Raw genomic sequence first — 26,161 nt, 5'->3', positions numbered from 1 at the left:
TTACAGAGGAATGGGAAGTGTGAATACAGGTGTTTCACTGGCACAGTCAATAGGGTATCAGTAGGTGGTAACCTGTCACTCGGCTTGTATGATTGGCCTGCAACTTATAAGCATGTTCAAGCTTTCTTCATTTATGGTCTTCCTCACCCATGCTTTTAATATGTAATATGAGCCACAGTCCTGTGTTTTTTGGCTCCCGATGGTTCCGCATGGTGCGCGTGCACGGAATGTCAGTAGCGCACAGAATAGCGATCCTTCCCCACTGTTTTAAATATTAGAAGGGTCTATGGCATGAGAGTCAGGTTGAAGGTCTTCATTCTTCCGGCCTTGCACTGCTTACGTGAGATATGTCAGATTGTGACTTGTGTGGTGCTAGGACTCTTCATCCCTTTGGAACGACACTGGAGAAAGAGCAGCGGCATAAACAGAGTCGACATAACAACACGGTGGGCAATTTCTAAAAACTTTGTTGCCCGGTATGATAACCGTGAAAATTGGTTGGGAGTCATGCCTGTCAACTGCCATGCTCAGAAGCCAAGACACTCGATTACAAGGAGCTTGGGGCAGTTTACAGCCTCTGCCGTGCTGTCCTGGGTGTAGGGTTGCCAGGTCCAATTCAAGAAATATCTGGAGACTTTGGGGGTGGAGCTAGGAGCAAGGGTGTGACTAGCATAATGGTTCTGGCCATCACATTTAAAGGGACCGCACACCTTTTAAATGCCTTCCCTCCACTGGAAATAATGACGAATAAGGGCACCTTCTTTTGGGGCTCATAGAATTGGACCCCCTGGTCCAATCTTTTTGAAACTTGGACGGTCTCTTGAAGAGAGACATTGGATGCTATGCTGCAAATTTGGTGCCCCCCCCGAGCCCTATGGATACCTATGGATCAATTCTCCATTATACCCTATGGGAATCTGTCTCCACAGGGAATAATAGAATGCCCAGCAGACATTTCTCTCCCCCCCCCCCGGCCGCCTTTCTGATGACCCTGAAGCAGGGGGAGGGTCTCCAAACTGGGGGATCCCCTGCCCCCAGCTGGGGATTGGAAACCCTACCTGGGAGTTCTCCTGGGGCATTGGACTGGCCATTCTGGAAAGACTTTTTGGGTAGGTGGACCTTGAGGTCTAGTCCAGTGGGGCACTTCTTAGGGAATGCTGTCCTATTTTTATGAGTTAGGAAATGAACAGAAGTTATCCCCCCCTCCTCCATTTGCATGAGGAAAAGATTTAATGAACCACGGCACTGGATCCTTGACAAGATACATGCACATGCAACTTTTTTTTTCTTTGTCAAAGAACGCACAAGTCCCCACTCTAGCAGTAGCAAAAACTCTGACGGGCATCCAGCTCCTTTCTTTCTTTTGTAAGGCATTGCCTTAATATTTCAGGCCTGATGCTAGTTCATTACTTAATTCATTCGAGCCGAGCCTTGTTACCCCCAATTAGTTGCTCTGTGAAGTGAAAGCAGTTGCAGTGTTTGCCAATTGTGAGGGGGGAGAGAGAGAGAGAGAGATTTTGCTTGTGGGTGCACCATCTGGTTCAGTTAATGCGTAAACAAGTAAAAATTTCTGGTTTGAGCTGTAGGATTTTCAAGAACCAGATGACCACAGACATTCTTTTAACGAAGGGGGGAATTTGACAGCCTATAGTTCACTGACATTTCTCAGGAAGCAAATTCCTGCATACCAAGAAGGGGGGGGGGGGAGAACAAGGATAAAGAAAAGGAGCTTAGAAGGGAAAGGTTTCTTATTTTCCTTGTGTTTCCATTTTTTTTGGATGTTCTTTCTTTTCAGTGTTCAATTATGCCCTCAGATTTTGTTGATTTATTTTAGTCTTATCCCATAACAACTGAGGCCAAAACACAGCACATGCTACATCCCCAACTGGATACCAGCTTAGCCCAGCTGCTAGAAGTCAGGTCCAAAAAAGAACTTACGGGGCTTCTGAAGTTTTAGCTGCAGTTTAAGGCTGCTGATTCATGTGTTGGCAGGGCTGGATCCCATACTGCTGTGGCAGGCTTTTGAGTGTTGGCTGAATGATGTGGCTCTTTCCTGTAACATTATGGTTCAAACCTTGGAAAAGAGCAACGCAGGCATGGGAAGGAATCCCTTCTATAGGTATTACCAGAGCCTTGTGTGAATCCAGTTATGACACAGCTGTTCCCATACTGTCCCGTTGAAGTAAAAAGCTGCCCTGATGAATCTCTAAAAACCTCCCCTGACTCTATACGGCACATTCTACTAGACTTCCCATTACTTTCGCACCTGATCAAACCTCTCCTCTTAACCCCCAACTTGGTGACAAGCAAAAGGATAGAGTTTTTGTTGGCTGACAAATGTCCCTCAATTTCTGAGTAGGTTGCAGAATTTCTGGCCCTAGCAGTGAATGAGAAAGAAATTAAAAATGGAGTCAGGTAGGGAAATACCTTGCCCCACTTTCTTAGCTAAATTTTGCATGTAAGCTTGTATTCCCTTGCTGGTTGGGCTTGCAAATTACTGTGGTTTGTACGTTCCATTTTTAAATTCCTTTGGACCTTGTTTTTCTTTTCTGCTATGCCAATAAAGGTTATGTCTGTCTGTCAGTAAAAAGCTGCCCTGATGACTCTCCCGGGGAAACATGTTTGACAGCTGAAAGCAATTATTGAAAAATTCGTTGCATGTGACCTGGTATAAAAACATTACACCGGTCGTAAGTACCTTCACGATCCTGCTGCCCAACAGAGATGGAAGTGTCTTAGGGTGCTATCACACTGGGAAATTGATGCAATAGTATCTCGAGGCAAAAGCCCCCTATTCAGTCAGGTCCATTTTAGAGGGATCAGACAGCAGCCATTCAAGCAGCAGGATCCCGGCAGCTGTCCGTGGTTGTGCGTTCACACTGCTTGTGCGGCTCAAGTACAGACCACTGCAGAAAGCACACAAGCACACCTCTAGAGAGAGGTTAGGAAAAAACCCGCCGGTGCTGGAAACAGCTTGGCCCAATCACACAGCTCTTCCGCCCACGAGTTGCGCCGGGGCATTCAGACAGCAGCCGATTGTGAAACCTACATCCGAATCGGGGAAGCTACTGAGAAGATCCAGGCAGTGGCGTCACTGGGGTGGGTTGCACCCTGGGGCCAAGTGCGTGGGTTGCACCCTGGGGCCAAGTCGGTTGCACCCTGGGGCCAAGTGTGCCGGACTCGGAGGGAAGAGCAGCAGTCCTCGTGCGCTGCCCAGAGGTGCTAAATCCCTCGCGTTCGAACAAAGGAAGCCTCCGCCTGGAGAAGCCGAAAGATTTGGGGACGGTAACCGTCCCGAAACTTGAGGAGAGGCGCTGCTCGTCCTGCAAACTACTTCTTCCATCAGTCCGTCCCTCCCAAGGCGCTGGCGGCGGCGCGGGCTTGTGCAAGACCAGTTGCTAGCCGAGAGCGGCGGCTGGGGGAGCTCAGCGCACCTGGCGAGAACCAGCGAGAAAGAAGCCCGCTTCGGGTCCTCGTCGCCTGCCCCCTCCTCCCCCGCCGCCAGCAGCAGCGCCTGCGGTGCGGAGTCTTCAGCACTGGCGCTCATGCGCACTGCCGGCAATGCTCCTGCGCTACCCCTCACCCGCTCCTCCTCTTGCTGCTGCGAGCGCGGCCGATGCCGCCTGTTTTCCTCCTGCGTGAGGGACTCCCTCGCTCTCTGCCTGCCTGCCCCCTTCCCTTCCCTCCTGCGCCCCGCGCGTCTAAAGCCTCCTTTCCCTCGCTGGTTGGCTCGCAACGTCCTCCCTTCCCTGGTTTGCCTGCTCGCCCTCTGATGCCTGCCTGCGGAGAGCTGCGCTTTCCTCTTCCCTCCCGGCCTTCTCTCGCTTCGCCACTGCCTTGAAAGAGCCTCCCCGCGTCTCCCGCCAATAAAGACTGTGATTGCTTGCCGCCTGCTGCCTTCAAAGAGCCCTAGGGGGCCAATGAGAATGCTCTAGGGGGGGCCAATGGCCCCCTTGGCCCTGCCCTAGTGACGCCTCTGGATCCAGGTGGCTTTTTAATTCGGATAGGAGGCGTCTGGAACGGGGTGGGAATGGGTGTGGCTCAGAGGGCAGATGTGCTTGTGTGATTGTGCCCTTTTGATCCGAATGGGAGGCGGGGCTAGGTCAGGCCAAATCTCTTGTGTGAAAGCACCCTTGGCGTCAGGACTAGGAGAGAGCCATACCCATATCTGCACCCAGAATGAAAAGTTTCTAGCTCACTCTTCTTAAGAAATTGTTGAACTGGAGAACCTGCAATAAACCAAACCGAAGTTAAAAGAAAAAATTACTGTTTGCATTGAGATGCTGGATGTATGAATATAGTGGACTTTTGGCCAGAAGCTGTGGTAGAAGAAGAAGATATTGGATTTATATCCCGCCCTCCACTCCGAAGAGTCTCAGAGCGGCTCACAATCTCCTTTACCTTCCTCCCCCATGACAGACACCCTGTGAGGTGGGTGGGGCTGGAGAGGGCTCTTACAGCAGCTGCCCTTTCAAGGACAACCTCTGCCAGAGCTATGGCTGACCCAAGGCCATGCTAGCAGGTGCAAGTGGAGGAGTGGGGAATCAAACCCGGTTCTCCCAGATAAGAGTCCGCACACTTAACCACTACACCAAACTGGCGGCAAGTTATAGAATCAGGTTGTAAGTTCACTCCATCCATTAGAGGTGTATATATCATGCAGAGCAATTGAGCATCAGTATGTTCTGTGTTGGGCCCCATCGCTGGAGTGAGCTCATCCAATGAGCTCCCATGAGCACTCAGAACTGGTGCTGGCTCAGGCAGCAACTGTGCCCTCCCCCATTTGTGTGGCACAGGGGAGGGCAAGCTCCCTCCTGTAATCTTGCATGGACTTTTATAGAAAAATCTGGACCTTGAAAAGCCAAAGGTATCAACATCTTTCTCATGGATTGCTGCCTTAATGTGGCAAGAGGGCTTGCGCGGTTCAGTGAGGCTGTGGGCTATGCCATGCAGGGCCACCCAAGATGGACAGGCCGCAGCTGAGAACCCAGGCAAAATGCAATCCACTAGAGAAGGAAATGGCAACCCACTCCAGTATCCTTGCCAAGAAAACCCCATGGACAGTAACAAAAGGCTAAATGAGAAGGGAGCACTCACTGGAGAAGATCCTGATGCTGAGAAAGAAAGAAAAGGCAAAAGAAGAGGGGGACGCCAAAAGAGGAGATGGCTGGACAGCGTTACTGATGTAACTAACACTAATTTGAGCAGACTTTGGAGGATGGTGGAAGACAGGAGGGCCTGGCGTGACTTGGTCTGTGGGGTCACAAAGAGTTGGACTTGACTGTGCGACTGAACAACAACAACAAATCGGCATAAGCCTGTTAGCTGTGCTTGGCTGTATAGTGAAGCGTGTCTCCGTCTGCAGTGGATTTGGGGCATCGCAATGTGTCGGAGAGCACATCCACATGTGCCGGGTTCCAATTCATCAGGAAAAGAGCGGCATGGAAGCATGCACAAATACGCTTGCCTCCCCTGCTGGTTCAGGGCTGTGTTCTTTTGCTTTGACCACTAATGACCACCTCCGCTATGACTTTGTATATGCGTACATAGTTTTTAAAAATCAAAGGGAAACTATAAAGAATTATTCACATAATTGTGGCTCTGTGTTCAGCTGACCGCTCCAACAAGCTGCCAACATAAAATGTCCAAGCAGCAAGCTTTGGGCCAATGGAATTCATATGTAGATGGTCAGCAGCTGCCCATATGGAAGGGCCAGTCTTCAAAGCGGTTTGCTTGCGTGGAGCTCCACCTAGGCAGAAGGGACAAGAAGTGACTGTGTGCTTTATGCATACCAGGGCTGTTCCCCGCTCCCCTGTTACTGAATTGCTGTGTAAAAATAATCCACTAAGGAGGGGGGGAAATTTGATTTCCTGCAATTTAACATGCATACCAGCGGAATATATGTGCTTTAGTGATGCCTTTGGCCCTGTTCCAGAGAAGTCCATATGACTGAGCATTTTCTCTGTAGTTCACATAGGCAGCCTGACGCCAAGCTCCGGACTTTAGAGAGAAGATTAAAGTTTAAGGGTGCCTTGGGAGGAGCCTTTTATTTCTCATTTGCCCTATCTGCTCTCCTGCAGGGTCATTTGTAACTCCTCAGGGACCTGTTATTTATGTCAAGCAGAATTGCTGCAAGTTAAAGAGACCCTGGGAGATTGATAGTAAAGTGGTACTTTTAAAAAAAAAAAAATGTCATTTTTTTTTTAACCAATGCATTTTTTCTACGAGTGCACTGAGTATTTGGCGTTAAATAGGTGAGGCTAATAATATGCTTGTCGCTGAAAGTTCTGGGCTGGATGTTTTGCTTATTTGGTTTTTCGGGGGGGGGGGAGGGAACGCCGCTCCAAAACTATTTGGATGCTCAAGGAAGCAGGGAAGGCTGAGACGACTTAGCCCTCTGTGGTTGAGGAGGAGAGCATCTTCTTGTCACATAGAAAGTCTCAAGTTCAGCCCCCGGCATATCCACTTAAAAGAGCAACCTGTTCCTTGGAGAGCCGCTGCCAGTCTGAGTAGGCAATACTGACTTCAAAGGACCAGAGCTCTGGTTCACTATGAAGGCGTGTTCAAAGTGTGTGTACGTGTTTGTGTACACACACATGATTTCTGTACATGCGAGGGGTCTGGAAAGCAATAAGATGTCGGGGTGGGCGTATCTGCCTTGCAGTTCTTTTTGGAAAATTAACTAATAAGCAGATGTGTGTTGATAGAGTTGCAAACCAATCCTATGTAGGATTATTACTCTGGGATAAACCAATTGAAATATGAGGCAGGCTTTGTTCAAATGTGGCTGATCTGTACATGTGCCTCCTGCTGTTGGCAACAAGTTGTGAAAATTATATCAGCTAGGTGGAGAAAACAAATACTCTACAAACCAGAGACGCTGCCGCTAAAGTATCTACCTGATATCCCTAGTGACCGGTTAATGGCTGCCTTACATATGATTACTGCTGCCAGGTTGGTCTTTGCAAGGCAGTGGAAACACACACACACACCTAAATTACAAGGCTGGTTGTTGGAAATGTCGTGAACTTAACAGCATATCAGAAAAGCAGAAGCACATAGGCAGGAGCTATACAGAGAAGGGAACTGGTAATAGACTAGACTGAATTAATACCATTATTGCCTTATGCTGGTGAAGGATGTCTATAGCTGTAAAGTGATGGTTATGTATTTTATGTATCTTGGTATCTTAGATTTCCGTTCACTGTTTGTTTCAATATTTTTTTAAATAATCAAAAAATGGCAGCCAAACAAAAAAAAATTGAAATAAATAGTCTTAGAATGGATAGGACTGGAATACACTCCTAAGCTCCATGACTCCTGGGGCTGCAACATTGCAAAGTGCAAATAGCCCCATACCTCAGGAAATCAGGGGGTTACACTAAAGGAAGGCACTTTAAGAACATAAGAGAAGCCATGTTGGATCAGGCCAATGGCCCATCCAGTCCAACACTCTGTATCACACAGTGGCTAAAAATTTATATACATATATATATATACATACACACACACACACTGTGGCTAATAGCCACTGATGGACCTCTGCTCCATATTTTTACCTAACCCCCCCTTGAAGCTGGCTATGCTTGTAGCTGCCACCGCTTTAGCTTGGCCCAGCTAGAAAAAAAGTTAGTTCTGATCTTGTACCTGGGTCAGCTATGGTGCTTGTGGCCAGTACTGTGTGTTCAGGCTACAGCACCTATCCAGAGTCTCAGGCAGAAGTCTTTTGCATCACTCACCACCTGATAATTAAGCCAGTTTGGTGTAGTGGTGTGGTTAAGTATGCGGACTCTTATCTGGGAGAACTGGGTTTGTGGACTGGGGGAGGTTAGCCAGGGCTCCTTGGGAGTATCTGATCAACCAACTAATCGTATGCAGCTGTAGTTGATGGTAAGTAATGGTAGGTTAGTTTAAAGTGTGGGGAGAGAAGGTGAGCTTTGCCATCAATGATTAATTTGGGACTGCATATTTTGTTATCAATAATATGATTTTCCCGCCCCCACCCTTCACTAGCAATACTTGCCAGATCAAATGTGTCAATATGCAAAATTAATGTTTGTGTAGAGGTTCGTAATGTACTCAGCCTGAGACTGGCCAAGGGCCTCACTATTTATGTTTTCCTGTCTTTCTCTTTCAACCCATAGGTAGTAACTCCAGTCAGGTCAGGACAAGGTTATGTTTACGAGTTCCCTTCCAAATACCAGAAGGACACCTACGATATTCCACCAGTTCGTCCTCTCCAAGGGGTAAGTGCCAATAAAACTGTCAACAGCAGTAAAATGAAGTGATGAAAGAAAAGGGAAAGAAGGAGGGAGAGAGAGAGAGAGAAAGAGCCATTTTTTCTGCTTCCAAAGTACAGGTTCTCTTATACCAAACAGAAACTATTTTGTTTCAGTTTGAAGAAGTGGCCTTTTCTCACTCTGCAGCTCGCCAAAGGCATTGGAGGTTTGAGAGATTAAAAAATATTTATTTGCTTGTTTACTTTAATCTTATATCCTGCCCTCTCCGCAAGTGGACTCAGGGCAGCTGACAATCGGTTCAAAACATTTACAAGTAATTTAAAATGATAAAATAACAATTAAAAAATACATTTAAGGTGGATTATAAAATCCACATCTGTTTTTCTAAAGGATGCAAGTCATTAAACTGGTCAACTAGAATATCTGAAAGCTGAAACAGGGATTTGTGTGTGTGAGTGTGTGCACGCATTTAGATGCTATCTTTCAGTTTAAGTGTGTTTTTGCCTCCATAAAAGCTAACTAGATCTCTGGAGCGCTGACAGAACAGATAGTCAATCTTAGTGAGACTCTCAATATGGGAATAGAGTGTACTTGCCTGTTAGGGCTGCCTTGAGGGTACTATCCTCAGTCTGGGTGGAATGAAGATGTCGTGGCACAAAGTGGGAACATGGAATGATTTCTGAGGAGGCTCTGAGAAACACAGGTAGGTTGTAAAGGAGCTAGAAACCTAAGAACATATTTGAGATCCGTTATGGCAACGTAAGAGTCCCTTCAGTTGTGCAGTTCCAGACAGTTGCCCATTATTACATTAGAGCCACTCCTGCCTGTATTCTGGATGTATCCATGGTTATTCCCTGCACAGTTGTGAAAGCCATGGGATCTCTCTGTGGCACATATGCAATGGAAAGTTGCAATTAGTCCGTACTCCCATGGCATGGAGATGCTGTGCTGATGCTATCTCACACGCAACGGGGTTATGGCAACCCCAGCCAAGGGGCTTTCAAGGCAAGGGATTAAGCAGAGGTGGTTTGCCATTGCCTTCCTCTGCAGTCTTCCTTGGTGCTCTCCCTTCCAAGCACCGACCCTACATAGCTTTCAAGATCCGACAAGATCAGGCTACACCAGGGATGGCCAAACTGTGACTTGGGAGCCACATGTGGCTTTTTCACACATATTGTGTGGCTCTGAAAGCCCCCACTCCCCCATTGGCTGGCTTGGAGAAGGCATTTATTCCTTTAAACCATTTCTCTAATCCAAGCCAGCTGGAAGCTTGGACAATTGCATTTAGAGTTAAAGTTGCTTTCTTTCCACCTCTCTCTTCCCATCTTCCTTCCTTCCTACCTACCTACATCTGACGTTGATGTCTTGTGACTGTCAGACATCTTGACATTTATTCTATGTGGCTCCTATGTTAAACAAGTTTGGCCACACCTGGGCTATACCATACTGTCTTCCCTCTGAACGGGAGCCTTTGAATACACACAATTTACAGGAGTATGGCTGCTAATTTCATGTGAAGCTGTTCTGGGAGACGAAGGCCATACTTCTTCCTCTTATTGGATGAGGGATCAGTACCTCAGACTTCACAATGTACAATGCTTGAGTCTCCTTCTGTTGGCTTTCTTGGGGCCTTTCCCGCCCACAGAGTGCAGAGTGAAAAGGATACGAAAAGGAATCCAAATGATACCTTTTCTGCCTCCTCATCGGAGGCAATGGAAGCAATAGTCCATATGTGCTGATGTCAGTGGAACAGAGTGAGGGCAATGGCAGGGTGGGGGAGTTAATTCACACCTCATGAAAATTGCTAGGGATTAGGCATCAATTACTGTCAGCAGCTGCGCTCTTACTTCAGCGGAGATGGGACGAGTTGGCCACATCTCTGAGATAAATCATACATGTTAAAGGATATGCCTGGGCAGAATCGGGCCTGAGTCCTTTTGTTTGTTTGGATTTCTTTCCTGAATGATCCTGACATATTTTTGGGTAGAACATCTCTGACTTTATCCTGAGGACGATGCCTGTGAGATGATTCATGCCGGATGATGTCGTAAAGTTGCTCAAAGCCATCCAGTGAGCTTTATCACTGAGCAGGATCCGAATCCAGCTTTGCATCTTCCTCAGCTAAAGATTGCTTCTCTTAGTGCTTTTTTTGTGTATGTGTAAACTTCAGATGGTCTTGAATGTGCATCTAAAACAGGGGTGTCAAACATGTGCCCCGGGGGCCAGATCAGGCCCCCAGAGGGGTCCTATCAGGCCCACAAGCAAATCAAAAGTAGGTTTGCAACTTACAGATACACACCTGAACAGCATACTCAAGATTGCTACAGCGCAGACATTGTCTCCAGTTTTTGACGCAGTAATTCAGAGCAAGAGGTGTCAGTTATCAGGGACTGTTAAATAAACAAAATATTGCAAGAATGCCAATGTTTTAAGCATGTTTTATTTTAAGTTTTAAAAAAAATATTTAAGTGTGTGTGTGTGTGTCTGCTACCTGGCATTACATTTTATGACACACATGGCCTGGCCCAGCAAGGACTCATTAATGTCAGCCCGGCCCTCATAACAAATGAGTTTGACATCCCTGATCTAAAATGTAAAATATGAAAAGATGCCAAGATGTGTTTGCAGCCACCTTTGTATCAAACAGATGGCCTCATGAGAGAACCCTGGGTCAACTGCCATTCCCTGTTGAGTGTGATCTCTTGATGGGGAACTCAGATTTGCCTCTGCATAACGTGCAATGCGACCAGTGGCTTCCGCAGCTTTTCAGCTCTACTCCACTTCATGTGGAAGTGCTCTGAGTGCAGCATCAGCAGGGCTTTTTGTTTTTGTAGCAGGAACTCCTTTGCATATTAGGCCACATACCTCTGGTACAGCCAATCCTCCAAGAGCTGACAGTAGGCCCTGAACTAAGAGCCCTGTAAGCTCTTGGAGGATTGGCTACATCAGGGGGTATGTGGCCTAATATGCAAAGGAGTTCCTGCTAAAAAAAAAAAGCCCCAAGCATCACAGTTGCTTTGGGGAACTTGCTTCTAAAAGCATATAGGCCAGCAAAGAGCTAGGTGCCCAGTGCACGATGAACACACAGAAGGCGATTGACATATGTTATGATGTGTCCTCAAAGCTGACTTCACAACAACCCAATGAGGTGGGTTAGACTGAGAAATGATAACTGGCCCATGGCCACACATTGATTTTCGTGACCAAGTAGGAATTTGAACCTGATTCTCCACAGTCCTAACCCAGCACTCTGCACACTGGTGCTAAAGTGCATGACTCTTGTTTTGGAGCAGCAGTCAGACTTACTGCCTTCCACCAGTGTCCTAAAATGGGGGCACTGCAGGATCAGCTTTAGAAGATGATGATGATGATGATTTTGGATTTATATCCCGCCCTATACTCTGAATCTCAGAGTCTCAGAGCGGTCACAATCTCCTCTACCTTCCTTTCCCACAACAAACACTGTGAGGTAGGTGGGGCTGAGAGTGCTTTTATAGCAGCTGCCCTTTCAAGGACAACTCCTATGAAAGCTATGGCTGACCCAAGGCCATCTCAGCAGGTGTAAGTGGAGGAGTGGGGAATCAAACCCAGTTCTCCCAGATAAGAGTCCGTGCACTTATCCACTACACCAAACTGGCTCTTTACTGCTTGATTCTTCTGGTTGTGTATTTTGGCTCAGAAATGCATCATTCTTTTCTAGAAAAATAAAAAGATCTAGTCTTGTGTACCATTTTTTAGGACAGAATTTGAAAGGTCTGGAAGCAGGGTCACCGGCTCTGGGTTGGAAAATATCTGGAGATTTTGGAAGGCGGAGTCTGATGTGAATTCATGCCAGTTGTCAAGAAAGGAGGGGATTCACCTGAAATGCACAGTTACAATGATGTTCTTTTTGGTCCCTGTTTAGATCTATGATGTCCCCCCTGCATCATCCTTTAAAGGTCCTACACAAGCAACTCAGGCGGGAGATGGGAAAGCCCAAGGGGTGTACGATGTCCCTCCTACAAAAGGGGTAAGTAGATTGCCGTTTTATTTAAAGCAAACGTGTGCTTTCTTGCTGGATGAAGGGCATGTTTCAACAAAAATGCCATTCTGCACTAAAACGAAGGTGGAGAGAGAGAGAGAGCACGGTGTGCTTTGAACTCTCTAACCTTTTAAGCATTCCCCCCTCAAGCTCATAATTCATCTATCTAAAAAAAAAACTGTGATAAAGATAAAAAATTAAGAATGTAATGACTAGTTTTATGAAAGGTGGTTGGTGTAATTAAGAGTTCAGCATCAGAACTATACACTGGGCCCTTTTTTATGGGTGGGGGCAATGGAAATAATTGGGAAGGGGCCCCATGAGCACCAGCAAATAGCACAGTGTTTCAGAGTTTGAAATTATTATTTTATTATTATTTTCAATGTATAGCCCACCCTTTCTCAAATGAGCTCTGGGCGGGTAACAAGAATCAATAATACAAGATTAAAATCAAATACATATAATAAAACAATATACAATCTAAAAGCAATATAACCAGGCCTCGGATTCAGCGGGAGCTCACAGGAGTGCAGCTCCTGAACCTTTCTGAGAGTTCCACCTCCTCCTTGTCCATTGAATAGTAGGTGCAGCTGCATAACAATCCCTGGATGAGCTCCACCACCTATTTTCCTACAAAACGACTCCTGAATATAACAATTCTGCAGTTGGTAATATCAGTTGCCTCCACTCCTTCCATACATTCCCCAGCTGGTGTAAGAGAAATGGGTCAGCAGAGTTATATCATCAGGGTTCCTGCAGGAGGGAGGCCACAGAATAACAAAATGTCCACCGCCTCAATTGAATGCCTGGTGGAACAGCTCTGTTTTACAGGCCCTGTGGAACTGCAACAGTCCCTGCAGGGCCCTAATCTCCAATGGGAACTTGTTCCACCAGGTAGGGGCCAAGACAAAGAATGCCCTGGCCCAGGTTGAGGCTCAGTGGACTTCTTTTGGGTGAGGGATTACCAACAGGTGTTGATCCATGGAGCGTAAAGCTCTTTGGGGGGTATATGGGAAGAGGCAGTCTCACAGATATCTAAATTATCAGATTCTTTTCATTCCAAAGCAGACAATTGATCCATGGAAATGTAACCCCCCCCCCCTCACACACACATGTCATTTTGCTAGTTTGGGATTTCCCTGCTTCCTGAGCCATTGTGTGTGTGTGTGTGTGTTTAAAAATGAAAGTCATCGTTGCAAATGGTGTGTGTGTGTGTAAAAATAAAAGTCACAGCTGACTTGTGGCAACCAGTACAGTTTTCAAGGCAAGGGACGTTCAGAGATTTGCAGCATCTCCCATCCAAATACCGACCAAGGCCTCCCCTGCTTAGCTTCTGAGATCTGACAAGATCAGGCTAGCCTGAACTATCCGTGTCAGGTCAAGTCGCTCATTCATTCCCTTCCTCCCCCTCTCCCTTATTTCCTCGGCAGACTAAAGGCTTGTCGGCCAGATTAGTTGGGGTGCATCTATCCAAAAGCAGCAAAGAATACTTACTGGTCCAGCTCAGGTGCTGAAAGATTGTGTCGCCAACTCCACCCCACCCCCGCAAAAAAAAATCCCACTAAGTCAAGGTCCCAAAATATGAGAGGATCCTGTTTGCAAAAAGAAGGCTGCATTTTGCAAATGAAGCCACTTTGTCTTTTGGATTTTCAGATCTTCGCCTAGTGCTGCGTCAGTTCTAATGTAAAGTAGAGATGGTTTCTAGAAAGATTGTGCTTGTTTCTGTTTTTAGCACAAGGTACAGTTGTGAAAGGGAAAAGAGACCTCAAATGCACTTTCAGCCCCTGACCTTTCTGTATCTGCTTCACCTGAGAGGAGTTCATCGGTGTGGCTGAAATTAGCCTATAGTGGGCTGTAGTTTGTCTGAGGCCATGAGTGCAAATCCATAATGTACACTTACATGCTACTGATTTGTATGGTCTGCGCTGTACTGAGAAGCATCTCCTTCTCTGCAAAGGTGTGCCAGGGGCTTTAAAGTACAGGAAGTGGAGTTGGCTCCGCTCATCATAATCATAAGTTATTCCCTTAGCTGTTATTCCTAAACTTCCTTCTTTTTGGAACTACAATGGAGGGCAAACACAGCCAAGGAACTTCAGAATCCGAAATCTGTAGTCAGCACATTGGTCCAAATATGGGTATCCAAAACCTGAGCAGGAATGCAGTTCCGGCTGGCTTGGCATCAGGGGGTGTGGCCTAACATGCAAATGAGTTTCTGCTGGGCATTTTTTTACAAAAAAAAGCCCTGGCAACCCCACACCCACCGTCCCCTAGACACTGGAAACAAATGTCATTCGCATGGTTCACAGTTTTGGTATACTGGTATTACTGATGTAATGTGGGGCACAAACCCACAATGGCATCACGTACATTTGCCCTCTAGGTAGCGAGCTAATTCATGCAACATTGCCAATGAAATTGCTTTCCATTACAGCATTCCCCATCTGGGGACAGTTATGACTCATAGCTTTTGCATCTTGCCTTCTAGATCTATGCCCTCTCCCCGTCTGCCTGCAGAGATGACACAGATTCCAGGGAACATTTGCCTGAGTTGGCTGCTTGCGTAAAGCATGATACGAGACCAGAAGGTGTGTACGATATCCCTCCTCCCGTTGCCAAAGCAGCTGCAAAAGAAAGTGGACAAAAATGCCTTTGCAACCCATCTGCGGCTTCTGATGGAACGTCGCACCAACACGGGTTGTACGATGTCCCAGTGAGCCACCAGACTCAGTTCATTGGGGCGCAGGTGGCTCCCCAGACCGACGTCTACGACACTCCTCGGGGAGTCCCTTTCCCTGGACAGCACCTGGGATTCATGGAGGGTCTAAATCCTGAAGGCAAAGAGGGGGTCTATGATGTGCCTCCCCAGGTTACGCAGGACACGAAAAGATTGCAGGACGTGACCGACGGGATGAACCGGTTATCTTTTTCCAGCACGGGAAGCACCAGGAGTAACATGTCCACCTCTTCCACGACATCAAAGGAATCCTCTTTTTCAGCCTCTCCTACTCAGGACAAAAGGTTGGCGCTGGACCCCGACACGGCCATAGAGAGACTTTACTGGCATCAACACGCCGTGGAGACCACCGTTTCCGGCTTAATGGCCTTCGTCGGCCCAGAGTGGCGGTCTTACGAGTCCATGGAGAAGCACATCAACCAGATCCGTGCCGCCGTCGAGAAGGTCGAGCAGTCGCTGGTCGACTACCTTAGCTTTGCCAAGGGTGCGACCGCCAACGCTTCCTTTGTCCCCGAGCTCAGTCTCTACAACAAAATGAGAAGGGAGCTGCAACGGCTGGAAGATTCCCATCAGATTCTAACCCAGACCAGCCACGACCTCAATAATTGCAGCTGGTCCCTGAACGTCCTGGCCATCAACAAGCCTCAGAACAAGTGCGACGACCTGGACCGGTTTGTGATGGTGGTGAGGACGATCCCGGATGATGCTAAACAGCTGACCACCAGCATCAGCGTCAACGCCGAAGTGCTTTTCAGACAGATGCCTTGTGACTCGCCCGGAAAGAGCGTAGCGGAAAGCCTGGGGCCTTCTGTGGATTACGTATATGACAGTCCTCAAGCCCAGATGGCATTTCATCTTGGAGACAAAAGCCAGGACCACTGCAGTTCTTTGTCGCCCCTCCACTCTAAAGACCAGCACTACCAGTGCAGCAGCAATGGCTCGGAAAAGAGCTGGATGGATGATTACGATTATGTGCATTTGCAGGTTTGTTCCACGCTGTTCATTTATCTGCTTTGTTTATATCCCGCCTTTCTCGCCTATGAGGACCCCAAGAGGATTGCCTCCATTTTACTCTTACAACAGCCCTGCGAGGTAGGTTAGGCTGAGAGTGTATGACTGCCCCAAAATTCACCCAGCAAGCTTCCATGGCAGAGGGCGGATTCTTACCAGGATCCCCTACCTTGATCCTAGTCTGGCAGCCTTTCACGCACAAGAATGCTCCTACTGGATCAAGTCGTGAGCACTACTTTTGTTGCCGGGAGAGGTGGGGTAGGGTCTCTGGGAAGCTTGTAGAGCAGGGCTGGTGTGTGTGTGTAGCTTCCATGTAGCGGTCATGACTAACAGCCATGAATTTCTCTAAGCTTTTCTGGGAAGCAACAGTTCTCCCCTGCCGTTTGCCCTCAGGATTTTGTATATGGAGGTTCCATTTACCGGTCATGACAAACAGCCATGAATTTCTCTAAGCTTTTCTTAAAGCATATAAGCCAAGAGTGGCAAAATGTACTTAACATAAGAGCCACACAGAACAAACATCAGATGTTTGAGAGATGCAAGACATGAACATCAGATGTTTGAGAGACGCAAGACAAGGAAGGAAGGAAGGAAGGAAGGAAGGAAGGAAGGAAGGAAGGAAGGAAGGAAGGAAGGAAGGAAGGAAGGAAAATAGATGGTGGGAGGCAGGTGGAGGTGGAAAGAAGGAAAATCGAGGGGGAGGGAAGGAGAGGTAGAAAGAAAGCAACTTTTTCTTTAAAGGCATTCTGTAAGCCATCAGGTGGCTTGGCTTGCAGAAGAGATTTAAAGAGAGAAATGCCTTCTCCAAGCTGGCCAATGGGGTAATGGGGGCTTCAAGAGCCACACAATATGTGTGAGCTGCAGTTTGGCCACCCCTACTCCAGATGCATGCCACCTCTGTCCCTTGGCTGTGGTTTGAAGCACATGATGTAGCAACCTTGCTGAAACTGAGTAGGTCTTAGTCTGGTCAGTGCTTAGATGGAAAAACCACCTGGGAATCCTGTCGGAGCGGGAGTAGCAGAGTGAGGGAGATGACTTGCCCGACACAGGGCTTCAGGAAAGAAAATCAGGCAGACACGTGCAACTAGTGCCAAAAGGTGTATTAACATATATACACAACAAGTGCTCTCTTGTGCAGTCTATACAATATCACCTCCACGGACAAAGTGCTTCGCCTAACCACCATCTCACAGGGAGAGACCTGTGTGATGCACACACAGATCATATATAGTCCAAGCAGCCAATCCTGGCCATGCTGACTCAGCAGATTGCATCACTTGGCTTCTGCCGGCTCAAGCCGGTCTGCTGATCAGGTCACTGTGACCTAGCCTGGCAGCTAGATCACCAGCTGTCATACTGTAGCTGTCAGACTGGGTTTATGTAGATTCTTGCTCCAACACACCTCCTAATCTATTTAAACCCAGTGCACCAAAACACTTTACACAGTTTACATACATGTCCACCAGCAACATTACAGTTCATATTTACGTAGCTCGGAACCCTTTCCGGAATTGGTTCAGGAACTCATCATGATTGTAAAACACATCATCGTGTTCCTGTTCAGCCAGCTCTTTCAGACGCTTGGCTTCAGCCTCCTTCTCCCTTGCCTCGCACTCTGCCACCCAGGCTTTCCATTTCTTAGCCTTTTCTTTTAACATTTCCTCAAATCCGGGTGGGTCTGGATTGACAGTCAGAGTGACATAGGGACACTTGTACCTAGCGGGACGTTGGCCTTTGGTGGACCTGGCAGACACCCGTGGCCCTGTGCTTGGACCAGCTTTGTCTTCTTCGGGTTGCTCTGTTCCCACCTCCTGGGCTGGTTGCTCTGCCCCTGTAATTGGGTGTTGAACCTCCTGACTCTCACACTTTACCTCCAGTTCCTGCATTTGAGGCTCTGCCTCCTGACTCTGCTCGTCAGGCTCTGTGCCAGCATTCGGCTCACCTTCTCCAGCCCCACTGGGTGCCACCTCCTGGGCTGGAGTTCTGGGCTGCGCTCCAACATCGTTATCGCTACTTGGCAGCAGGACAAATTGTTTCTGCAAGGAGTGCAACCTTGGCCAGCTGCTTTCTTCATTGAACTGGGCACTCTGACTAAGTGTTATCTTGCTTTTGCTATTGCAGAAACGATAACACCTGGCCCTTGGCTTGTAGCCCAGAAAAATTAGGCTCTCTGCCCGGACATCCCCCTCCCCGCTACTCGTGGAGTGGATGCCAACCCGAGCCCGTGACCCAAAGACTTTTAAAGAACTCAAATCTGGGGTCTTGTTCAACAGTAACCTGTAAGGCACATTTTTCACAGTATTACACCAAACCCTATTTTGCAAAAAAACAGCTGCATGTATGGTTTCTGCCCAATAGGTCATTGGCAGTTGTGCATCCTCTAACATGCAATACATCACATTCTGCAATACAGCCCCATGCCCATTTTCTCGGGGCGTTGCCGGGTTCGTCAGACGGTGGGCAATGCCCTTGTTCTCCAGCCAACGTTTCATCGGGTTAGATAAGAATTCCCCCCCTCTGTCGGTTTGTACAGCCAGGAGATTAACCCCTAATTGTCTCTCCACTGCTTTGACCCACTTGGTGAATGTCTTATACACCTCAGACTTATGCACCATGGTGAAAACCCACGCGTACCTCGTGTGGTCGTCGGTGGCCACCAAGCAGTATCTCCTCCCCGACAGACTCTTTGGCAATGGGCCAATAACGTCTAAATGGACTAGTTCCAGGGCTCGTGTGCTTTCCCTTGAGCTTTCTTTAGCAACAGCACACGCCTTGCTTTTGGTCTTCTTGCAGACCTGGCAATCCAAGTAACATTTGCAAGGATTTACTTTCAAACTAGGCACAAGCTCCAGGGTTTTCTTTAACGCCCTAAATCCGCAGTGCCCAAGTCTCCTATGGAGCAAATGTATACAATTATTGTGCACAGGCTCATTCGACACCTGAGCCACCTGGGCACAATCACTCTGGACCACATACAGTTTACCTTCCCTCTTTCCTGTCACAAGCAACTTTCCCCCACCTCCCAGGATTTTGCAGCAGGTTTTCTCAAATCTCACCTGGTATCCCTGGTCAAACAGTGTGCTAACACTCAACAGGTTAGACTGCAGTGAGGGTACATACAACACATTTTGCAACATACATTTCAGTGCAGGAAATTCCACATTGCCTGAGCAAACAGAATTGGCAGTGGTCCCATCAGCCAATCTCACATACTTATGCTCAGGACTGTCAATGTTTTTCAACAACTCCTTCTCGCAGCAGAGATGGCTCGTTGCCCCGGAGTCTAAAATCCAAGCAGACCCTGTGCTCTCTACTGCAGACGTGACCAGCCGGGTTGCTTCCTCACACGGGCTGGCGGTCCTCCGCTCTCGCCGCACACGCCCCCGCCTCTTCTCCCTCTCAGGGCAAGCTCGGAGCAGGTGCTGCGACGACCCGCATCCATAGCAGCGACGGACTGCAAACGCAGTCGGCTCCACTTCCTCCACCTTCGGACGCCTGCCAGCAGCAAAAGCTGGCTCATTCTTGGCTGTCTTCCCGGACACACCGATAACAGCACGCTGCCTGGCCGACACCCCCGGACAGCTCACGGCCGCAATTCTCTCTTGGAAGTCAAGCAGGTGGGCACAGACGTATTCCATGGTCAGGGTCGCTACGTCCACCGTCTCCAGAGAAGTTATCAGGGGAGTGTACTCAGGTGGCAACGACGACAGCAAAATGTACACTCTGTCGTCTGGAGCTACAGTCTTGCCTCTTGCCTCCAGCTCAACGAAACAGTCCGTTAGCCGTTTGATGTGATCTTTCACACACCCTCCAGCCGGCATAACGGTGCGGAACATCCTCCTTGTCAAGGCCATGAGGGAACCAGCAGTGGTGCTAACATGCACCGCACTCAACGCGTCCCAGGCAGCCTTGGGAGTGTCCTTCCCTCGCACATAAACCAGCTGGTCATCTCCTATAGATAGCACTATGTTGGCCAGTGCCTTATCCGATAACACAGTCTCGGCAGGAGATAAGTCAGCAGGGGGGTTACTCACGAACAGCCATTGCCCTTCACGCTTGAGGTAGTGTTGCATTCTCAGGCTCCACACCGCGTAGTTGGCTGAGGTGAGCTTCTCAACGGCTACTCCAAGCTGTTGCTGAGCCATCGTGCCGACTCCTCCTCACAGCTGGCTGCCGACGTCCCTCTGGCTCTCAAACAGAGAACGGTGGTGCTTCTGTGTCCTTCACCGGCGTTCCTCGCCTCCGGCTCTTTCCAAACTCACAGTCAGCTCAACTCTCAACTCTCTCCTCCGCGCAGCGGAAGCGTGCTGGGCCCATAACCCTGTCGGAGCGGGAGTAGCAGAGTGAGGGAGATGACTTGCCCGACACAGGGCTTCAGGAAAGAAAATCAGGCAGACACGTGCAACTAGTGCCAAAAGGTGTATTAACATATATACACAACAAGTGCTCTCTTGTGCAGTCTATACAATATCACCTCCACGGACAAAGTGCTTCGCCTAACCACCATCTCACAGGGAGAGACCTGTGTGATGCACACACAGATCATATATAGTCCAAGCAGCCAATCCTGGCCATGCTGACTCAGCAGATTGCATCACTTGGCTTCTGCCGGCTCAAGCCGGTCTGCTGATCAGGTCACTGTGACCTAGCCTGGCAGCTAGATCACCAGCTGTCATACTGTAGCTGTCAGACTGGGTTTATGTAGATTCTTGCTCCAACAAATCCGTGATATCGCTGCCTTGAGTGCCATGGAAGAAAGATGGAAGAGTAAGGGCAATTAATAATTGGGTCAGACCTTTCCTCTCTCTCCCTACCCCCTTCCCTGCTTCAAAGCTTGGTGGAATTTGAAACAGATCTGATCATGAGCTCTTGGTGTTCTCTTCCTCCTTGTAGTTGGTAATAAAGCTGGCCTAAGAACACAACGAAATACCTGTTTTGTAATAACTAAGCTATTGCTTGACCCAGTATCTCAATAGGCACATTTGGTGCTGTTAATTGTTAAAATGATTTATTTCACTGTTCTCCAATCAGGGCAAGGAAGAGTTTGAAAGGCAGCAGAAGGAGCTTCTGGAAAAAGAAAATATTATCAAGCAGAGCAAAATGCAACTGGAGCATCATCAGGTAGGATTCAGAAAAGCAGGCCCAAAATATGGCCAGAAATAAAAAAAAAATGAGATGCTGACTTTGAACAGGGAAAATGTACTGTGACTAAAAATTCCTGAGAGCAGATTGTTGACATAGGAGCATACATAGAAAAATTGACCTTAAATATCTCAAATTAACAAAATTTGAGCCAGATGACAGTTATTCAGAAGCATTTTAGACATTTCATTCTCTTATTACTGGGCCAGGCTGCAGTTAGGAAGTGTATGGTTGCATTCAAACATCGCAACAAACTTCTCCCGGTTTGGCGGGAGGAAACAAACTCCAGTTAACCCAGGTGCCCACATTCCAACATCAGAGCAAATAAGAATTTGATTTTGATACTTCTGACACTAGGAGGCCTTCCTTTGCTCTCCATAAGTGAAGGAGAGGCAGGAAGGAGAATATAAGAAGGGCTACAAGCAGTGTTCCCTCTAAGCTGAGTTGGGTGAGCTAGCTCACAGATTTTTAAGACGACGACGACTGCAGATTTATCCCCCGCCCTTCTCTCTGAATCAGAGACTCAGAGCGGCTTACAATCTTACAATTTAGCCTCCAGCGCCCACATTTTTGTCTTCGCTCAGGAAGGATGACCCCAGAGCACACCAATTTATGCAGTAGCTCACAACTTTAATGCCAATAGCTCACAAAGGAGAATTTTTGCTCACAAGACTCTGCAGCTTAGAGGGAACATTGCCTACAAGCTACCATGGCCGGTGGGTGAGAATAGGCAAGGTAGGCAGCCACCTGGGGCACCACCTTGCCTATGGGGTGCAGCTGGGCGTCCCCTCTACCTGCCCTGCTGCTGTCAGCTTCCGCTCAGGAAGCTGAGAGTGACCAGACGGTGCACCAGTGTGTTCTCTTCTGAGTCCGGCTTCCTAGCTGGACTCGGAGGAGAGCAGTCTCACTCCGAGGCTGCTTCCCCTTGCAAGGGAGACATCCCTCAGAGTGAGGCAGAACAGCCCCACCGCCCCTTTCACCTGCCCGGGACCTGGGCAGACGAAAGAGGCGGCACAGCCTCGCTCCAACCCCCACGGGGGGGGGGGCAAAACCCCCAGTACCGCCTCTGCAAGCCACATTAATGCTTGTCCCAGAGAAAGGTTTGCGGCAATGTCAGAATGCAGTCTGTGTTTCTGTTACTGGGATCATTTAAAGGGGCAATTCAAAGACTATCAAACGCATTCATTATTATCAGAAACTGCAGGCCGTGCACTGGATAGCGCCTTGAATGGTCTCTCGTCTTTGCCTTTCAGCTGAATCAGTTCCAGTGGCTGGAGCAAGAGATCACAAAGCCCGTGGAAAACGACATCTCCAAATGGAAGCCACCGCAAGGCCTCCATGCCACGAACAGCCTGCTGGCCTCTCAAGACCGGCAGCTGCTTTTGTTTTACGCGGACCAATGCGAGACTCATTTCATTTCCCTCCTCAACGCCATCGACGCCTTCTTCAGCTGCATCAGCGCTGCCCAGCCACCGCGGATCTTTGTCGCGCACAGCAAGTTTGTTATCTTAAGCGCTCACAAACTGGTGTTCATCGGGGACACCTTGACCAGGCAGCTGGCCACTCAGGACATACGCAACAGCGTCATGAACTCCAGCAACCAGCTTTGCGAGTTGCTCAAAAGCATTGTGATGGCAACCAAGGGGGCCGCCTTGAATTATCCCAGCACGGCGTCTTTGCAAGAGATGGTGAACCGGGTGACGGAACTCTCCCACTACGCCCAGTTGTTCAAGTGCTCCTTGGTACAGATGGCATCTTACTAAAAGGCACAGAACTGGCTCTCTGCAACCAAGAATGAACACTTAAGAAAAGAACTGGACATATTTTCTATTTCGTGTAAATAATAATAATTAATAAAACCTGATCATTTATTTTTTGTAGATATTTTGTATGAAATATTTCAAATCCCTTTTTATGGTTTAGAAATTATATCGGTTTTCAGCAGTCTTCATCTGTTCCTTTATCGTTTTGAATATAAAAAGCGGTATTCTGCATAAACATGTATATGTTTGCAACATTCCATAAAGACCATGAAGCACCTTAAAAAAAAACCAGAAGAAAAAAAAGTCGTTCCTCTTTGTGGTGTGTGCATGGCTTGAGTTTTCAGGTATCATTGGTTGGATACTTTTACTTTTGGGGGACTATAATGTATATTTCATAAGAGCCCCGTGGCGCAGAGTGGTAAAGCTGCAGTACTGCAGTCGGAGCCCTCTGCTCACGACCTGAGTTCGATCCCAGCGGAAGCTGGTTCAGGTAGCCGGCTTGAGGTTGACTCAGCCTTCCATCCTTCTGAGGTCAGTAAAATGAATACCCAGCTTGCTGGGGAGAAAGTGTAATGACCGGGGAAGGCAATGGCAAGCCACCCTGTAAAAAAGTCTGAAAACGTTGTGAAAGCAACATCACCCCAGAGTCGAAAATGACTGGTGCTTGCACAGGGGACTACTTTTACCTTTACCTTTTTAATGTATATTTCATTTGAGCGTAATTTGGGTCAGAACAACAAGGCAGTTAAGGTTGTGGCAATTTAAGAAAATACAGGGCTGGATCCAACCAACTGTTTTGCTCTATCTTGGCTTTCTTGCCTCTTTATTACATGCCCTCTCCCACGTGGCTTTTCTTGATGGAGTTGTTTTATCTCCAACATAAATAGTTTGGGTAATCAAAGAGGATTCTTCAGTCTCTTTCACCAGTGGAAAAGCCCGTTGGATCCAACAGTCCCAACTAGTGTTCCTGCTAAGCTGAGCTAGCTCACAGTTTTTTAGCCTCCAGCTCACACATTTTTGTCTTAGCTCAAGAAAAATGGCCCCAAACTGATTTATGCAGTAGCCAAATCGCTCGCTCATAACTTTAAAGCCAGTAGCTCACGAAGTAGAATGTTTGCTCACAAGATTTCACAGCTTAGAGGGAACATTGGTCCCAACTACCTTTTTCAAAACAAGCCCTGCGTATCAATTCCTTCTGCATCAGCTGTTCCCTCTTGGGGCACATTTCTGCACATTTATTTGGAAACGAGCTACGTATTTCGTTTCTGTGCTCGGAACTGTGGATTGAATCATACTTCTTATTTTGGGAGGTAGCTGTTTCAAGTACTTTAGATTGCTCCTGTAACAACAAACAACCTAGTAAGAACACCACTTTGTAAAATTCAGCATGGAAATTTCAGATTTCCTGAGACATGACTGTGTCTCAGGCGCCAAAGGGGACCCCAACTCTCTTTCAGAGTGATTCTGAATCATGTCTTCTTCAGATGAATCCCAACAATATCCATGTGGTTATCTCATGTAATTAATTAGCAAATCAAAATAGCTGCGACATTGCAAAGATTGCTAGGTAGCCTCAGGAGGTTTTTTGTAGCAGGAACCCCCTTTGCATATTAGGCTACACCCACCCCCTTGTAGCCAATCCTCCAAGAGCTTACAGGGCTCTTATTACAGAGCCTCCTGTAAGCTCCAGGAGGATTGGCTACATCAGGGGTGTGTGGCCTAATGTGCAAAGGAGTTCCTGCTACAAAAAAAGTCCGTGGTAGCCTTGGGATACTTCTGCTGTCACCCAACGCCTGTGATGCACAGAGGTAAGTATTTCAGCTCTATAACCTTGTGTGAAGTTGCAGAGACATTCAAAGCATTGAACATATGAAGCTGCCTTCTACTGAATCAGACCCTCGGTCCATCCAAGTCAGTATTGTCTACTGAGACTGGCAGTGGCTCTCCAGGATCTCAAGCTGAGGTTTTTCACGCCTATTTGCCTGGAGATGCCAGGGATTGAACCTGGGACCTTCTGCTTACCAAGCTGATGCTCTACCACTGAGCCACCGTCCCTTCTCCAGCCACCCTGACTCATCAAAGGCTATGCAATAAGGCTTCTCTTGGTCATGCCTATACAAAACTTCGTACATAGCAATTTTTCCACAGGCAGATTTCTTTTGATGTCCACAAAAGTTTCTTTGCACAGTAGCCAATGAGATTACTGAAATGTCAAAAAAAAAAATCTGAATCCTCCGTATTAACTATGTGGATCTCCTTGGCATAAACCCAGTTCTGTGGATGAGCTGAGTCAGAAGCTGCAACTAAGCTTGAGATCAAAGGAAAAGCAGCTTTAGGTGATACAAAAGAATCATCAGCCAGATGCAGCGATAGCTTATATATATCCCCAAGGCAAGTTTCTCTTTGAGTATTACCGAGAAGTAGTTAGTCATAAGTACATGTATGTAATCATGCATCTGCTTGTCGTTGTCTCCTGGAAAATCTAAAACTGTTCTGTACCATGGATGGAGTGGGCTTAGACAAACTCAGAGCCAGATGACAGTTATTCAAAAACTCGCTTGGCGAAAACACACCCTGCTCTCTCTGGATTCCCAAGTGCTGGCAATTCTGGGCTCACCCAAACGATTGGAAGTTGACAAATGTGTCGCCTCCTAGGGAAGTATTGGTGACACATCGTAATATTTTAAGCATCTACTTCCTTATTTCCTAAACTTTCCATAGAAGCAGGTGTGGAATTCTAGCAGGAGCTCCTTTGCATATTAGGCCACACACACCCTGATGCAGTCAATCCTCCAAGAGCTTACAAAAAGAGCCTTGTAAGCTCTTGGAGGATTGGCTACATCAGTGGGGTGTGGCTTAATATGCAAAGGAGCTCCTGCTAGCATTCCACCCCTGCATAGAAGGAGCGACCAGGTGTTACAGTTCATATGAAACATCATGTAATGTTTTTTTAATTCTTTCATTAATGAAAGAAGCACAGCATTCCATTTCAGGGAATGACCATGTCTGTTTGACAAAGCATCTGCTTTGCATACGGAAGATCCCAAATTCAGACCCCAGCATCTCCAGTTTAAAGAATATGTGGAAGACTTGAGACCCTGTGGAGAACCACTGCCGATCAGAGTAGACAGCATTGACCAAGGGTCTGACCTAGGACAAGCCAGCTCCCATGTGTTCACGTGTATAAGGCAACAGTGGCATTCCTTCCTGCCCAAAGGTGACCAATCACTTGCTTGTACAAGAATTTACG

The 26,161-nt window shown here is 47.6% G+C and overlaps 1 protein-coding gene and 1 long non-coding RNA gene across 2 annotated transcripts in view; both read left to right on the top strand.

The window, feature by feature from the left end:
- NEDD9 (neural precursor cell expressed, developmentally down-regulated 9) overlaps nt 1–23,092 on the top strand; it is a 72,348-nt gene extending 49,256 nt beyond the window's left edge. Inside the window, exons 3-7 of the mRNA XM_060244212.1 lie at nt 8,145–8,246; nt 12,145–12,249; nt 14,747–15,979; nt 21,038–21,127; nt 22,402–23,092. Coding sequence (XP_060100195.1) covers nt 8,145–8,246; nt 12,145–12,249; nt 14,747–15,979; nt 21,038–21,127; nt 22,402–22,911 — 2,040 coding nt within the window. The 3' untranslated portion in view covers nt 22,912–23,092. The remainder of the gene's footprint in view (nt 1–8,144; nt 8,247–12,144; nt 12,250–14,746; nt 15,980–21,037; nt 21,128–22,401) is intronic.
- The window catches only part of LOC132574764 (uncharacterized), a 272,751-nt gene that overhangs the window by 88,518 nt on the left and 158,072 nt on the right, over nt 1–26,161 (top strand). The window lies entirely within an intron of this gene.

This window comes from Heteronotia binoei, chromosome 7, assembly GCF_032191835.1.
Source record: "Heteronotia binoei isolate CCM8104 ecotype False Entrance Well chromosome 7, APGP_CSIRO_Hbin_v1, whole genome shotgun sequence".
Lineage (NCBI taxonomy): Eukaryota > Metazoa > Chordata > Lepidosauria > Squamata > Gekkonidae > Heteronotia > Heteronotia binoei.
The sequence above is the reverse complement of the archived record's forward strand: the minus strand, read 5'-3'. Positions and strand labels throughout refer to the sequence as shown.